Source organism: Styela clava, chromosome 11 (assembly GCF_964204865.1).
Source record: "Styela clava chromosome 11, kaStyClav1.hap1.2, whole genome shotgun sequence".
NCBI lineage: Eukaryota > Metazoa > Chordata > Ascidiacea > Stolidobranchia > Styelidae > Styela > Styela clava.
In genome coordinates, this window is record NC_135260.1 from 2397944 (window position 1) to 2415066 (window position 17123).

A 17123-nucleotide genomic window follows, 5' to 3' on the forward strand; every position below is an offset into this window, starting at 1 on the left:
AACCTAATACAACCAAATACTCCTGCCATCTCAATACAACCAAACACACCTGCCATCTCAATACACCCAAATACACCTGCCATCTTAATACAACCAAAGACTCCTGCAATCTTAATACAACCAAACACTCTTGCCATCTCAATAGAACCAAACATACCTGCCATCTTAATAAAACCAAAGAAACCTGTCATCTTAATACAACCAAAAACTCCTGCCATCTTAAAACAACCAAACCTACCTGTCATCTTAATACAACCAAACATACCTGCCATCTCAATACAACCAAACATACCTGTCATCTTAATACAACCAAACACACCTGCCATCTTAATAGAACCAAACATACCTCCATCTTAATACAACCAATAACCCGCCCATCTTAACTCAGCCAAATACCTCCGATCTTAATACAACCAAATATACCTTCATCTTGATACAACCAAAAACTTTCCCGTCTTATTACAACCAAATACACCTGCCATCATGATACGACCAAATACTATCCCGTCTTAATACAACCAAACATACCTACCTTCATAATACAACTAAATACTCTCCCATCTCAAAACAACCAAATATTCCTGCCCTCGTAATACAACCAAACATACCTGCCATCTCAATACAACCAAACATACCTGCCATCTTCAACCAACCATACCTGTCGTCTCAATACAACCAAATACACCTGCCATCTCAATACAACCAAATACAACTGCCATCTCAATACAACCAAACATACCTGCCATCTTAAAACAACCAAATACACCGGTCATCTCAATACAGCCAAACATACCTGCCATCTCCAACCAACCATACCAGTCATCTTAATACAACCAACTACACCTGCCATCTTAATACAACAAAATTTACCTCCAACCTAATACAACCAAATACTCCTGCCATCTCAATACAACCAAACATACCTGCCATCTCAATACATCAAAATACACCTGCCATCTTAATACAACCAAAGACTCCTGCAATCTTAATACAACCAAACACTCTTGCCATCTCAATAGAACCAAACATACTTGCCATCTTAATAAAACCAAAGAAACCTGTCATCTTAATACAACAAAATTTACCTCCAACCTAATACAACCAAATACTCCTGCCATCTCAATACAACCAAACATACCTGCCATCTCAATACATCAAAATACACCTGCCATCTTAATACAACCAAAAACTCCTGCCATCTTAAAACAACCAAACCTACCTGTCATCTTAATGCAACCAAACATACCTGCCATCTCAATACAACCAAATATACCTGTCATCTTAATACAACCAAACATACCTGCCATCTCAATACAACCAAATATACCTGTCATCTTAATACAACCAAACATACCTGCCATCTCAATACAACCAAATATACCTGTCATCTTAATACAACCAAACACACCTGCCATCTTAATAGAACCAAACATACCTCCATCTTAATACAACCAATAACCCGCCCATCTTAACTCAGCCAAATACCTCCGATCTTAATGCAACCAAATATACTTGCCATCTTAATACAACCAAAAACTTTCCCGTCTTATTACAACCATATACACCTGCCATCATGATACGACCAAATACTATCCCGTCTTAATACAACCAAATACACCTACCTTCATAATACAACTAAATACTCTCCCATCTCAAAACAACCAAATATTCCTGCCCTCGTAATACAACCAAACATACCTGCCATCTCAATACAACCAAATATACCTGTCATCTTAATACAACCAAACATACCTGCCATCTCAATACAACCAAATATACCTGCCATCTCAATAGAACCAAACATACCTGTCATCTTATTAGAACCAAACATACCTCCATCTTAATACAATCAATAACCCGCCCATCTTAACTCAGCCAAATACCTCCGATCTTAATACAACCAAATATACCTTCATCTTAATACAACCAAAAACTTTCCCGTCTTATTACAACCAAATACACCTGCCATCATGATACGACCAAATACTATACCGTCTTAATACAACCAAATACACCTACCTTCATAATACAACTAAATACTCTCCCATCTCAAAACAACCAAATATTCCTGCCCTCGTAATACAACCAAACATACCTGCCATCTTAATGCAACCAAAGAAATGTGTCATCTTAATACAACCCAATACACCTGCCATCTTAATACAACAAAATTTACCTCCAACCTAATACAACCAAATACTCCTGCCATCTCAATACAACCAAACACACTTGCCATCTCAATACACCCAAATACACCTGCCATCTTAATACAACCAAAGACTCCTGCAATCTTAATACAACCAAACACTCTTGCCATCTCAATAGAACCAAACATACCTGCCATCTTAATAAAACCAAAGAAACCTGTCATCTTAATACAACCAAAAACTCCTGCCATCTTAAAACAACCAAACCTACCTGTCATCTTAATACAACCAAACATACCTGCCATCTCAATACAACCAAACATACCTGTCATCTTAATACAACCAAACACACCTGCCATCTTAATAGAACCAAACATACCTCCATCTTAATACAACCAATAACCCGCCCATCTTAACTCAGCCAAATACCTCCGATCTTAATACAACCAAATATACCTTCATCTTAATACAACCAAAAACTTTCCCGTCTTATTACAACCAAATACACCTGCCATCATGATACGACCAAATACTATCCCGTCTTAATACAACCAAATACACCTACCTTCATAATACAACTAAATACTCTCCCATCTCAAAACAACCAAATATTCCTGCCCTCGTAATACAACCAAACATACCTGCCATCTCAATACAACCAAACATACCTGCCATCTTCAACCAACCATACCTGTCGTCTCAATACAACCAAATACACCTGCCATCTCAATACAACCAAATACAACTGCCATCTCAATACAACCAAACATACCTGCCATCTTAAAACAACCAAATACACCGGTCATCTCAATACAGCCAAACATACCTGCCATCTCCAACCAACCATACCAGTCATCTTAATACAACCAACTACACCTGCCATCTTAATACAACAAAATTTACCTCCAACCTAATACAACCAAATACTCCTGCCATCTCAATACAACCAAACATACCTGCCATCTCAATACATCAAAATACACCTGCCATCTTAATACAACCAAAGACTCCTGCAATCTTAATACAACCAAACACTCTTGCCATCTCAATAGAACCAAACATACTTGCCATCTTAATAAAACCAAAGAAACCTGTCATCTTAATACAACAAAATTTACCTCCAACCTAATACAACCAAATACTCCTGCCATCTCAATACAACCAAACATACCTGCCATCTCAATACATCAAAATACACCTGCCATCTTAATACAACCAAAAACTCCTGCCATCTTAAAACAACCAAACCTACCTGTCATCTTAATGCAACCAAACATACCTGCCATCTCAATACAACCAAACATACCTGCCATCTCAATACAACCAAATATACCTGTCATCTTAATACAACCAAACATACCTGCCATCTCAATACAACCAAATATACCTGTCATCTTAATACAACCAAACACACCTGCCATCTTAATAGAACCAAACATACCTCCATCTTAATACAACCAATAACCCGCCCATCTTAACTCAGCCAAATACCTCCGATCTTAATGCAACCAAATATACTTGCCATCTTAATACAACCAAAAACTTTCCCCTCTTATTACAACCATATACACCTGCCATCATGATACGACCAAATACTATCGCGTCTTAATACAACCAAATACACCTACCTTCATAATACAACTAAATACTCTCCCATCTCAAAACAACCAAATATTCCTGCCCTCGTAATACAACCAAACATACCTGCCATCTTAATACAACCAAAGAAACCTGTCATCTTAATACAACCCAATACACCTGCCATCTTAATACAACAAAATTTACCTCCAACCTAATACAACCAAATACTCCTGCCATCTCAATACAACCAAACACACCTGCCATCTCAATACACCCAAATACACCTGCCATCTTAATACAACCAAAGACTCCTGCAATTTTAATACAACCAAACACCCTTGCCATCTCAATAGAACCAAACATACCTGCCATCTTAATAAAACCAAAGAAACCTGTCATCTTAATACAACCAAAAACTCCTGCCATCTTAAAACAACCAAACCTACCTGTCATCTTAATACAACCAAACATACCTGCCATCTCAATACAACCAAACATACCTGTCATCTTAATACAACCAAATACACCTGCCATCTTAATAGAACCAAACATACCTCCATCTTAATACAACCAATAACCCGCCCATCTTAACTCAGCCAAATACCTCCGATCTTAATACAACCAAATATACCTTCATCTTGATACAACCAAAAACTTTCCCGTCTTATTACAACCAAATACACCTGCCATCATGATACGACCAAATACTATCCCGTCTTAATACAACCAAATACACCTACCTTCATAATACAACTAAATACTCTCCCATCTCAAAACAACCAAATATTCCTGCCCTCGTAATACAACCAAACATACCTGCCATCTTAATACAACCAAACTACCTACAACCAAATACTTTCCCGTCCTAATACAACTAAACTACCTACAACCAAATACTTTCCCGTCTTAATACTACCAAACATACCTGCCATTTTAATACAACCAAACATTCCTGCAATTTCAATACAATCAAACATACCTTCTATCTTAAACAACCAAACATACCTGCCATCTTAATACAACCAAACACCAGGGCAAGAGCCGCATGCAACACGGGAGCGCGGGTGGCCTAGTGCTTGGACTTGTTATCGCAAGATTACCTTTTCAGGTTACCTTTATATGTGTTGTTATCGCAGATTACCTTTTAAGTTTAATTTCCACTTCACCATGGTGTAATAAATTGAGTGGACAATATCAACCCTGAATAATCCCGGTCCTTCCGAATGACAATACAGTAACCCCTTAAATATCGTTAGATATCAATGGCTGCTTGCACAGGGCCTTATTCGGAGAGAAAGACCCGAAAAGTTTGATGTAATATATATTACGTCGAACGCTTCAACAGCTAGGCCATTGCGCCACCCAATGTGCTAATGTCAATCATCCGGAAATACCTGTGACAACTCTAACAGTGAGTTGTGTGGTAAATTTACTTTTTTTGTCAACAGCTATCATGCGTTGAGAGCATGGATTCTAAAAGTGGGAATAAAGTTTAAATATTGTTTATGGTAATTACTCAATAATGAATCAGGTAATGATCACACACACAGGAGCTAGAAATATAGGTGATTGTGCAACCTTTTCGTTCATTCTCACACAAACTTTTTTCTATATTTTCGGATATTCGTGGAAATATCGCCATGTCATTCGGTACTCCGATTTCGAATTTGATTGAATACAATCGTGGTCATTATTACGTCATTTTCATCGATAATTCCAACGAAAATTTATTTAATAATAAAAAACTATAGTTGGAATTTAAGCAGACGCGAGTGGGCCGGATGAAACGCGTCGGTGGCCCGCGGGCCATAATGTCAAATATATTGCAACGACATTTGGTACCCCATTTCAAATTCAATTGGATGACGTACTGAACACACGCGAACAACATTTTTGTGGGAAATCTACCTTGTTAGGGTATTACAAGGAGAACATATCTCGAGTCCCACTATATCACTTTATAGCAGCGGTTATTACCTCTCCAGCACTTTACTTAGATTACTAGGTTTACTCCCAATGCACTCTTAGTGCTCATTTATTGTAAAAAGAAATCAAATTGAATCATTATATTCATTTAATGTGACGGCTGCCTTTGTTTATTGGCAAATAGCCGTTCAATGTCTGATTGAGCGCAGTGATTTCCTCATACCACTACCACAGGGGGTGAACACCCCTCTAAAATTTCAAACACTCCGCCAAGTGTTGGGTCATATTTGCCGCAAAATATAATTCAATTCCAATTGTGTTAGGTTTTTATAGTATTTTGACTTTGAAATCTCAATGAAACAGTATGGTCGCGCTTGCTTGATTCGTCACAAAGCCAGTCAAATTAAAACCAAAATTATGCGACAATTTTCGACTTATCGTAATTATCTAAAATAAAAAAAATGGGAGTGGGGTACAGGAAAGAGACACGTTACATATCACAGCAATAATCACTAATATTTTTAACTCCCGAGTGTGTGATCATTGCCCTATTTAACATTGAGTAACCGACATGAACTATATTCTAAATTTATTCTAGGTCATTACAGCCCATCGCGTGATAATCATGATCAAAAAATTTCAACTATCATCATGCGATTTACGTCAATAAACCATTAGAATTCAGGAAATGAGCTTTTGAATATTTTGCCGTTTTGAACTAACATAACCCTGGTATCAGATTTTTTGCAGTCTAACCATTGCAAATGAAATAGCAATGCAAGAAATAATTAGAAATCTAACTTGCTTTCATCTGTTGTTATCAAATTAAAACTCCGCACCATTCGTTCATTTCAACCTTCATTATCCAATTAACTTCTTCACAAATTTCAGGATAAATTGTATTTCCCATGGGACACGTGGGACACAAAAATCCTATGATTTTCGAGGAAATGATGGTGAAACAATTTGTTATGGATTTCGTGTCCATATATTTGAGCATAGCTCTCTTGTTAGTTATGAAGAGCAAAATATATTCAGCATTAACAATATACTTCGTGAAGGGGCTGATGGACACATGTATATTAGTTGTGAATATAAAGTAAACGAAGCCCGTAAATAGGCGACGAAATAGGCTTTGTCGAGGGGATTTTAACCTAGCATTGTGCAGATGTCTAAAATTATTGCGTTAAGTTTCCATAACTACAGTTAAACTACACAACAATGCTAATTCCTCCTCACAGCGCGATGGTCGAGTGGTCAAAGCGTTGTTTCACATCTCTGATATGTCAGTTTGTGAAATATAATAAGGGCTTTGATTAAAATTATAATCAGAATATCTTACTGATATATTTAGTGTTAAATTTGCGTTGGGCAGTTTGAAAAGAAAGTAAATGATTGACATGAACTACCGCGATTTTTTTAAACGATATTAATCTCCTATAAGCATGAATATGCTTTGGAAATGCGATACTTTGAAATCATGATGTCACCTATATGAACAATACAGCGGTAATTTAGTTCAACGATAGCTGGAATTGCACAGGAAGTTTTGATATTATTGTCTGGTTTTCAGCTCCATATGCGATCGTAGACCTACAGCAGCATATTCGATAAATGTTATCTAATGCCACGCCTGGACCAAAGCTCTGTACATTCATTTGGAAGCCAATCTAATTTAATTATCCTAGTTCAACTGTGGCAAAAATATAAGTTCAGCAAATTAACACATGGCCATGAAATGTTGTGATCAACTGAACAGCGACTCATATCGCTTGCCCATCTATGAAATCAACTCACGTAACGCCGAATAAGGACACGTGACATCTTCTGCTCTACATTGATATATGGAATCCCAAAGTATTTTACGGACCATAGGGTGCACCGTCAATAAATTGCTTAGATTTGGGTTTTGTAAATACATGAGGCGAACCGGTGTTATAAAGCGCAACGGGTACTGGTTTTGACCAAAGCTTATATAATACAAGTGAGGCAACGCTCCGACAATGGACGCCATCTTGTGCCTATTGTTCTCGGCCATCTAACACGGCGCCCTATGAGAAGTTCGCACACAATCATTGAAACATCCTTATTATTTTCACTAATATTTTAGGTAGAAAAAATTTGATTGTCGCGTTTTGAAGGATAATCTTTGCCTAACACGTTGATATTCTTCCATGCTTTCCAAATTACATTTATAGTACATTAAATTGTCATTGAAGACAAGTTTACCGGTTTCGAGTGGCTTCTGAAGTAAGTCATAATTAACCATTTGACAATGGCATACCTCATGACGTCACAGATGAAAAGTTGTATTTATTCGTCGAAATTACCGCCGACTCAACTTCGCTTCAATGGCCGTTTCTATTTTCTGGTTAACATTTTTCGTCTGCCAAGCTTCATAATGTCTTACTGCTCAGTTCCAAGCTGCGCTAGAAGAACAAATGACATTGTAGGATTGTTGTGGAGACATTTTACAGCGTCAAATTGGCGTAACACTATGAAATCTTCGAAAAAATGACCAAAAATGGTTCTACGTTGTGTTTGTGGGAAAATTTTTCATAAGACTCCATTGTTTCGTGTTACCCAAATATGGCACAAGATGGCGTCCATGAACTTTTTAAACATTGACAAGTTGATTGCCGGGCCTTGGTTTTGACTAGGCCAGTGGTTCTCAACCTTTTTTCTTTTGTGGCCACTTTTGTTGCATAAAAATTCTGTGGCTTATTAACTTTCTCATGCAAGGAAAAACTACAAAAAAAAAAAATACTCTTTTCGCAAAAATAAATACTTTCACTTTAATAATTAGAATCAAAAGCAGCAGCATCATTCATTGCTACTACAATAAAAATGTGACCATAATGACACAACTGAAACTAAACTTTTCATTAACCGTAGTAATTTTTAATAGGCTTGTGATTCACTCGAAAATGTTTGCATAAAGCATAAAGCAATACTTAAATTCTATACTTGACGTCTAAAATCCTATATTCTACGTCCGAATTCCTATATTCGACGTCCGAATTCCTATATTCCACGTCCGAAATCCTATATTTTCAGTCCGAAATTCTTTATTGGACGTCCAAAATCTCAGGTTAGAGTGCGGGCTAAGAATGCAGATTGCGCTGAAAATTCAAATATTCAAATCCTAACCCTAAATTCTTAATTTTCAGTTAATATACTTATAGCGAAATCCGTTTCGCCAAGAGCCCCGCAATATTTAAAGCCGGCAAGACATGTTTGGCCTGTATTCTCACAAAATAGATTTCGTGGTGGCGGTTAATATGCCATATAGCGCAAAATGTATCAGGATTCCACCAAATATTACTCTACAATGGCGTGATAGTGACGTTGTCGTTTCATAAAGATAGAAAGAGCAGCATTTACCAAACTATCTTTTTTGTGACGCAACACGTATCCTAAAATTTAAAAGGGAGAAAACAATTTCCCTTTCCGCTCTAGAATAGTGAGTGAGCTTGAATAGAATATATTCCGGTGCGAATAGACTGAAGCTTCATTCTAACCTTCGCTGTTCGGATATCGATTTTCATCAAAGCAAAGTTGACGAAGCTCTTGGATTGGAAATGAAGATTCCGATTCGACACAGTTTCATCGTACTAATACTGTTGGTGGAGGCGTATTTATTGATTAAAGGTCAGTATAACCGTGCATGCTTTGTTGGATTTGCTTGTTTGCCTGGGTTTTGTTTCTGAGGGCGCGCTATAGAATAATTTTTTTCCTCGGATACCTAGATACCTAGCTGGTGAGATACTTCTTATTTTACGTAAAACTTTTGCCTCAATAAATCAGGCAGGATAATTGAGCTGCTCTAAATGAAACTGATAATTGAATATTTAAACATGAATAAAATTTTTGTGCCAAAATTTCATAGTGTTGGCGCTGTTTTTTAATCGGCTATTAATAATTGCTGGTTTCACTGAAGCAAATAATAAAATAAATTTTTAAAAATCTACCCAGCAAATATGAAAATTATTGGTTTGTACAGAGAGTTAGTTATTTAGAAATTGTTTAAAGCAGGGGTGTGCAACCTTTAATACATGGGGGGAAATACAAATAACTGGGTGAAGCCGCGCTGTCCGTTTTGAACAGAGTAGATCTTATAGGCATAGATAATAAATGATTGGACTCGGGTATACCATTTGCATTGCAAAAGAATTGGAACTACGTCCACGTACCAGAATTAACTACCGGTAAATTTAGAATCCCTTGCACACCCTTGGTAAAAAAAAATCCCCAAAATCAGGCCATTGATATTTAAACAGCATGAATGCTTTATACTCTTCCTGATAAAGAATCCAGAAATGTAACGTAACCGTGAATTGAAACAGTGTTTTTCACATATTTCAAATCTGTTTTCTCGCATCACTGCTGCGATATTGTATCAGAGAAAATATTTATTTATTCCGGCGTAGGGGAGCCGGTGTGACGGTGCAATTAAATGGCGAACCTCGGTCTCTCGATGAATGTTTTAAACCGACATTTGAATATGAAAAATAATGATGTTTTCAACGATAGCTTTTTCCCCGAACATCTCGTTTGTTCTGTCACGTATTGGATGCGTTGCTGTACCGTAAATAGGGCCGGATTTACCAGGCAAAGTAAGCTAAAGATTATGGGTCTCAAATCTTAAGGCCCCGGCATTCCATTTTGGAACTGTCATTAATTTTTGAGACGTTTTTAATTGTGAAAGATTTTTATAAAGTTTATATTAATCAAGTAAATTCTCGTCCCAAATATTCACCGTTTTTAATTGAAAACAGCGCATTGCAATGTTGAATTTGTATACATTTGAAAACTGTACTCTGGTGCCATGGCGTTTTGTTACGGTCGGAGCTTCTTAATCTAGTTGGACGATTAGCGACGTATTTTGTCACGCAATTTATTCATGACGTCATAATGTTTTTATGACGTCATTATTTAAGAGGAGCCTCACAAACGGCGCAGTCTAGGACCTCTCATCGTCTAAATCCCGCCCTGACCGTGGATCGTACTAAACGGCCCTTCCTTCGTTGTTAAATTATTTTGGATTTGAAATCTCCAATAATAGGATTTCCTCTATTAAGACATTTTGGTTTTTAAACTTAAAAAAAATCGCTCATAGATTAGCGGGCATGATGGCCCATTGTTGAAGCGTTTAACTCGGATATTCTGGCATCGCGGGGTAAAATCTCGGGTTCTATTTTATACCCACCGCCTCACCCAGGGTTTTGAAAACTGAAGCAAAGCCGAATCAACAAGATTGCTGCCTGTCTAAAATATAGCAGCTATCACGCATCAGTAGGCGTGATTGCCAACTGTCAAAGCGTTTGACTCGGAAATTTTGGCATCTCGGGGTGAAATCTTCTTAATCCTATTTTATATTTCAAACTTAGATTTAAAGACCAAAAAGTTTCAATTGTGAAAATCCTTTTATAGACTGCTCACACAAAGCCTTGTTCGGGTAGAAAGACGTATAAAGAAAGCATCAAACTACGGAGAATTTTACTTTACCGAGTTCATTGCTTGCCAAAAAAAAATGAAACGATTTTCAGAAACCGGAAATTGAATCGCGGTTATCGATCAGATCTTTTGCCCACGCCCGCAAGACCGCTAAACATTGTTAGATTCCCCAATGGCGGGCGAAATATTTCAAATTTGATTTGACCAATCATCATCGAGGAAAATAGTGCGTTCGCATGACGTGGGTAGCAGTATGAAATTAAATATGGAATGAGCGAATGCGCGCCATAAGGAAGTTCTGAATTAGTCTCGTTTCAAAAAAAGTTCAGTAACATAACTTTCATTTATCTGTTATAAAGCATTTTGATATGAACAATTTGATCGATTTGTAATTTTAATTTTTTTCCAACAGGAGAGCAATGCTGGATTCCTATGGTTTGCCAAGATCAGCTTACTTGGAGAAAACTTACGGTGAGAGCTTTAGTAGTAGTTTCATATTGGTGGTATTTCACTTCATCCATGGGAACACTTTTTTGCAGGGAACACTTGATAAGCTAAGGCCTTACTTTAGCGGTGTTCAGCATTTATGCCCATATATTCAAAGATTCCTTACTTGTTCTATTTCAGGAAGGACAGTGCACAAAAGAAGAAGAGAAAGCTCTGGAAGGTTTGTGACCACAATATAATTTCTTTGAAAAATGTTTTCAAATATTTGCCAAATGATCTGATACCAAACATGCCCGCAAACTATCGTTTTGGTACTCCTAGAGTATGCGTACCAAGATGGCGGCCACTCGAACGTAGTATGTGTACCAGGTTAGGGTTATGTCATAATTTTAGGTACAAATACTACAGTCAGTTAGCTGGTCCCAAAACTCGTAATAGAACTAAAATAAGGATAATTAGAATAAAATTATGGCCTAACCCTAACCCATCTCACATTCTTATTTTTACCCAAAAAGAAAGGGGTTCATATCTTCTAACAAAAAATTCCACTTGATACGAATTGTAAAACTAATGGCTCAATTTAAATTCAGTTTCATTTATGTTTCGCAGCTTTAACACAACGATTAGACGGGATGAAAAGTGAGCTCTATCAATTAGAAAAGGTGTTGGAAGAATCAGAGACGAACTCCGTGCCACTCTCTGTTGTAGGTGTTAAAGAAACGACCACTCCCCGGGGTATAAAAATCTATGTCTTTTGGTATCGCATGCACTAGCATAGATATTGAAAAAAACCTTTTAGTCATAGTAATCGGTAATAAGGCGATTGTGCAAAAACGCTGAAAAGAAAAATTTTAAAATTTATTCTCATTGCCATTCAGTCATTCTTACCTTAAAGTACCCAAAACTATAAATCTTGCTCCAAACTTGTAATATAAACTCACTTTTTTCACAGGATACAAGGACAAGAAAACTTCTTCGGCCCTCACTTCAATCGTCCCTGCTACATCCCCGTGGTCAACTAAGGAAGCCTTTCTTTCTACCGTGCGTCCACAAACTACAAAAGTCGAACAGAGTACAGGTTGGTTTGGTCTCCTCTTTCTCGTTTTTCACTGGGAAAATATTTCTCCCCTAAACGCCCTAAACGCGGCGGTGTGGATCATCGTGCTAAGCGTTAGGAATACGCATGACGAGTGAATGAGTGCCTAATTTATGTTAATGTCGATTTTTCATTTTTGACAAATTTCGCACCGAACAGGGCCTATACAAGCTACCACTACTATCTAACGATATTTATGGAACTATATTTATTGTAAGTGCTGGAATCTTCCTGGTTCAGCACTGTCTACAAAATTTATTACATCCTCGGTGAGGCGGTGGGCATGAGATTTGTAACCAACGATGACAGCGTAGTGAAGTCCACCGGGTTGGGCATATTAGTGGCGCATTTCTGGAATGTGGAATTTGTAAATTTTGTTTGTTGTAGGTTGAGAGGTTCAGAGTTGAAGACAACATTTTTGACTTTGAATTTAAGACTCGCGTGAACTCTGAATCCTTCAATTTATAAACCAGACATTGGCAAAATACAAGAAGCGGGCCAAATCCGGCTCGTTGGGTAGTTCAATATGGCCCGTCTAATGCTGCCACAACCAAACTAAAACCAAATTTTATTGTTTTAATTAAGAAATAGCTTAATGAATTTGTTGAGATTGGGATTACATTTAGTTTTGGCACGAGGCTTATTGTTTTTTATTTTGGCTTTTGTAACACTGTAAATACACTTCATAAGTGAAGTGCTTGGAAGTGTTTGGAAACGTGTTCACAACTCGATCGATCTCTTCTGTTGCTTCCGCACACCAAGAGTCGACCATGACTGTGACCACAGGTTGGGATACGATTTTTATCAGTGCCCTGAGTAAGAGGAAAGTTCATTAAATGGTTGGACCCTTGCAAAATAACGCCAATAATATTTCAACAAGAAGTAGTATTCATATTCCAAGAACTTTTGAATATATTTATTCATGACATCACAATATCAAAAATATGATGTCATACTATGAAATATGACGTCATACGATAAAAAAATGGCGGAATAATTTAGATGGTTTACTTAAGCCGAATTTTTTCCAAAATCTTCAATATTGTTGAATTTATTGCTCCATAGCTCTATCCATGATCGTATTGACTTGAAACGCCTTCAAGCTTAACGTAAATTTATATTTACTAGCGCGTAATGCCCCACTATAACCAGAAATAGCCTCTGTTTAGTTACCAGTCCATTGGTGCAATTTCGAACTATATTTATAATATCACACAAAGGTGAAGGTTGTGAGGGCCTCAATATGTTCGGGTTTATTCAGAAACACGATAGCTCTCAGTCTCCAGTGGTTTTCAAACGTTTGGGCGCGCCCCACAAGGGGGGAGGGGGGTTCAAGTTAGAGAAGTTTATGGGGGGGGGAGGCTAATTGATCTTAATCGATTGATTTGATTTTTCGATTTTTTAATTGATTTGATCTTGTCCGCCCTATTTTGGATATATACATTTCTTTATTCTTTAGAATTTGCGATTCCATCTATGTATTTTCAACGTTTTTTTTTGGATAAAACATACTTTCGCCTTACTATCAGTTATTTGTAGCTTATTGTTAGCTCGTTATTTTTGAGGTGGGCGCGAGACTTGACGAATTCTAAAAAGGGGGCGTGGCTTTGAAAGTTTAACTACCATCTATTCGAGATGGTTGTAAAAGCAAACATGATGCAAAACTGTGTTATCACTGCTGATTATCCGAGTCTCTACTACAACAAGGTTGAGATACGGAAAGCTTGGTTATGTTCTGGCTTTCTAACAACATGCATGGGACAGCTTGCTGTTGTCGATTATTTGACATTCTATAACAGAAGTGTCCTGTAGTCCCTTGAAAAGCTAGCGATTTCAAATTAGTGCGAAAAACATTTTATTTTGCAGATGTTCTCAGTACTACTGTTCCTAATGGTTTGGAATACGATGGCAAGTTGTTTATCCTTCTGACTCTAATAAATACGGCGAGAAGTAACAAAACCGAAGCAGAATCGAGATGCAAGGAGATTGGTGGACAATTGGCGAATATTTATAATAACGATCACATGGATAGAATAGGAGATTTCATACGATCAAATTTTAGGATTGAAGGAAGCAGAAACTTTCATCTTGGAATGACCTATAACGAGGTGAGAACTAAAGGGGTTTCGCACGCAGGGGCAAGGAGTTGACAATCACGGCGTTCATTTTCGAATCAAAGCTATCTGAGTCAACCCTCGTATTTGCCTTGTACTTCTAAAGCCGACTAAAATATGGCGAATAGCAAATTATCTGACGCAAAATCATTTATAGATCCAGAAGAAAACAATTAAAAGCAATTTTAACAATGACGTTACGTTTTCAATTATGACGCCATAACATCCAATATTTCTTCTAAAATGAAATTTCAGATAACCCACTATTGCGCTTTTCTGCTTTCAAATATATTCATCACATAAATAGTCACGTCATAATACACAATAATGACCTCATAGCACGATGATATGACATCATAAGAGTAGGAAAGAGTGGTCTTGTGCCCCACATAAGAGAACAATAGTGATCGCAGATTGATCGCCGTTTTCATATTTTCAGAATGAAAGTGTTTCCTTCCGTAACGGAACTGCAGTGGACAAGACTCATTTCAGGCGGGGAGCAGTTTTTACAAAAAACAACGGCAAACTAGTCTATCTGCGTGTGACTAAGGATGAAGATAGCGTTAATCAGTATCTTTGGAATGGGAGGGACGTGAAAAGATTTGTACTATGCGAGCGCTGAGCTCGAAACATATTTTATGGTAAAAGCAGAAAAAAATGCCTGCTTTCGAAAGACAAAATAGTTATTGGACACGAAATGGATATATATATATATACATCGTTTTGTCATTTCCTTTGTTATTGATATGAAAAAATCGCTTTTATTATCAACTACTGGACCAATTGCTTTGAAATTTCCGGTGGTTATTTGATACTCCCGTAGTGTGTGGGTTAGGCCATAATTTTATTCCAATTTTCATTATTTTAGTTCTATTACGAGTTCGGGGACTGTCTGTGTTAGCCAAGTGAATATACCCCCTGCTCCTAGATTTCAGTCCCTTTACACAACTTGATTAAAAATGAGCAAAAAAAAAAGTTACCTCCATATTGGTACACACACTTCTAGAGCGCCAGTTATTGGACACGTAGTGGACATAACGATCGTTTCAATATTATGTTGTTGTTGTTCTTGTTCTTTGACACGTTTTTAAAAAGTCGCTTTTCTCTTCGAATACCGGACCAATTGCTTTGAACTTTTCAGTGGTTGAAGATAAAATTTTTCTCCAGAAGGCTATTACTTTTTTTTGTTGCTATGACGTCATCAAAATCATTGCCATTGGGTGGCGCTACGTGTCCATATATTTGAGCATAGCTCTCTTGTTTATATAATATCACGGTGTCTCAATAATCTCTTGTCCGGTGATGGAATTCAAAATTTTAGGAACGGGTGGTTCGCCTTTGTGTCGAACTCACTAACAACGGGTTCCCCCTTTTCAGAAAATATATGCATGCTATGACGTAAGCTGCATCAACATGACACGTGTTACATAAATATAATATTTAATTTTCGAAACGCAAAATACCGTGTTTTCCTTAACATATGACTTAACCTTAATTTTTAAAATCGTTTTAATATAACCTCAAAATAAGACCTAGTCAATAGCGCAAACTTTTTTTTTATCTCTTACACGTTTTAAACGATTAATAATCCATGGTATTTTAAATAAAAATGTGCTATTTATAAGTAAATGGATATTGGTTTTCAAATATTGTTTATTTGAAAATCTCGTAATTGTTCACTTTGTGATTTGTAAGAAATCCCCCCCAAAACAAGCCCTAGTGTTATGTTTCAAGTGAAAATTAATATATCACCCTGTCATATTTTCGGGGAAACTCCACCAGTCGTTGTCGCTGAATCATTCGACAATCATTTTTATCACTTGCTTTACATGTAATTTTATATTTTTTTGCACGTTTTTGAATCTTTTTTTCGTTTTATTTGTATTTTAAACTCGGGTTGAACAAAAAGCCGATGCCCGGACCCCATCTGGAAGTTTAATAGCGTAATCTGATCGTAATTTCAAATATTTCGCAGTACAGTAGTCACATTGAAACCCGTTTAAAGCTGAAAAGTTATCGAAAAAAGCAATAAATATTCGTTTTCTATTCCTGGGCAATGACATCGGATTTCAAATTGGCTCTTTAAAGCGATATGAGGATAGTGTATTTGGGAGGGAAGTTAGCCCGACATCTGGATTATCAATCTATTTGAAGTGTCTTCTAACATTTATATATTTTTCTTTACATTGGCCTTGTTTTCGGAAATCAATAAATATAACCATTCAATACAGGGTTGCTTTCTTGAAATCATTTGTCTAAGAATACTCTATCTACCAAGAGGAATATGGAGCAGTTGGAGGGGCTCACAATGCTGGCCGTAAAACTGATTTTACTTTTCTCTTTGAAGGGAACTTC

General features: G+C 37.0%; 1 protein-coding gene across 1 annotated transcript; it reads left to right on the forward strand.

The window, feature by feature from the left end:
* Window positions 1-9146: 9146 nt before the first annotated feature.
* LOC120347804 (uncharacterized) lies at window positions 9147-16977 on the forward strand. The gene is made up of 7 exons (XM_039417906.2): window positions 9147-9305; window positions 11524-11582; window positions 11739-11778; window positions 12168-12293; window positions 12511-12636; window positions 14521-14762; window positions 15208-16977. The coding sequence occupies exons 1-7, from the start codon at window positions 9236-9238 to the stop codon at window positions 15388-15390; spliced, it is 846 nt and encodes a 281-aa protein (XP_039273840.2). The 5' UTR covers window positions 9147-9235; the 3' UTR covers window positions 15391-16977.
* The last annotated feature ends 146 nt before the right edge of the window (window positions 16978-17123 follow it).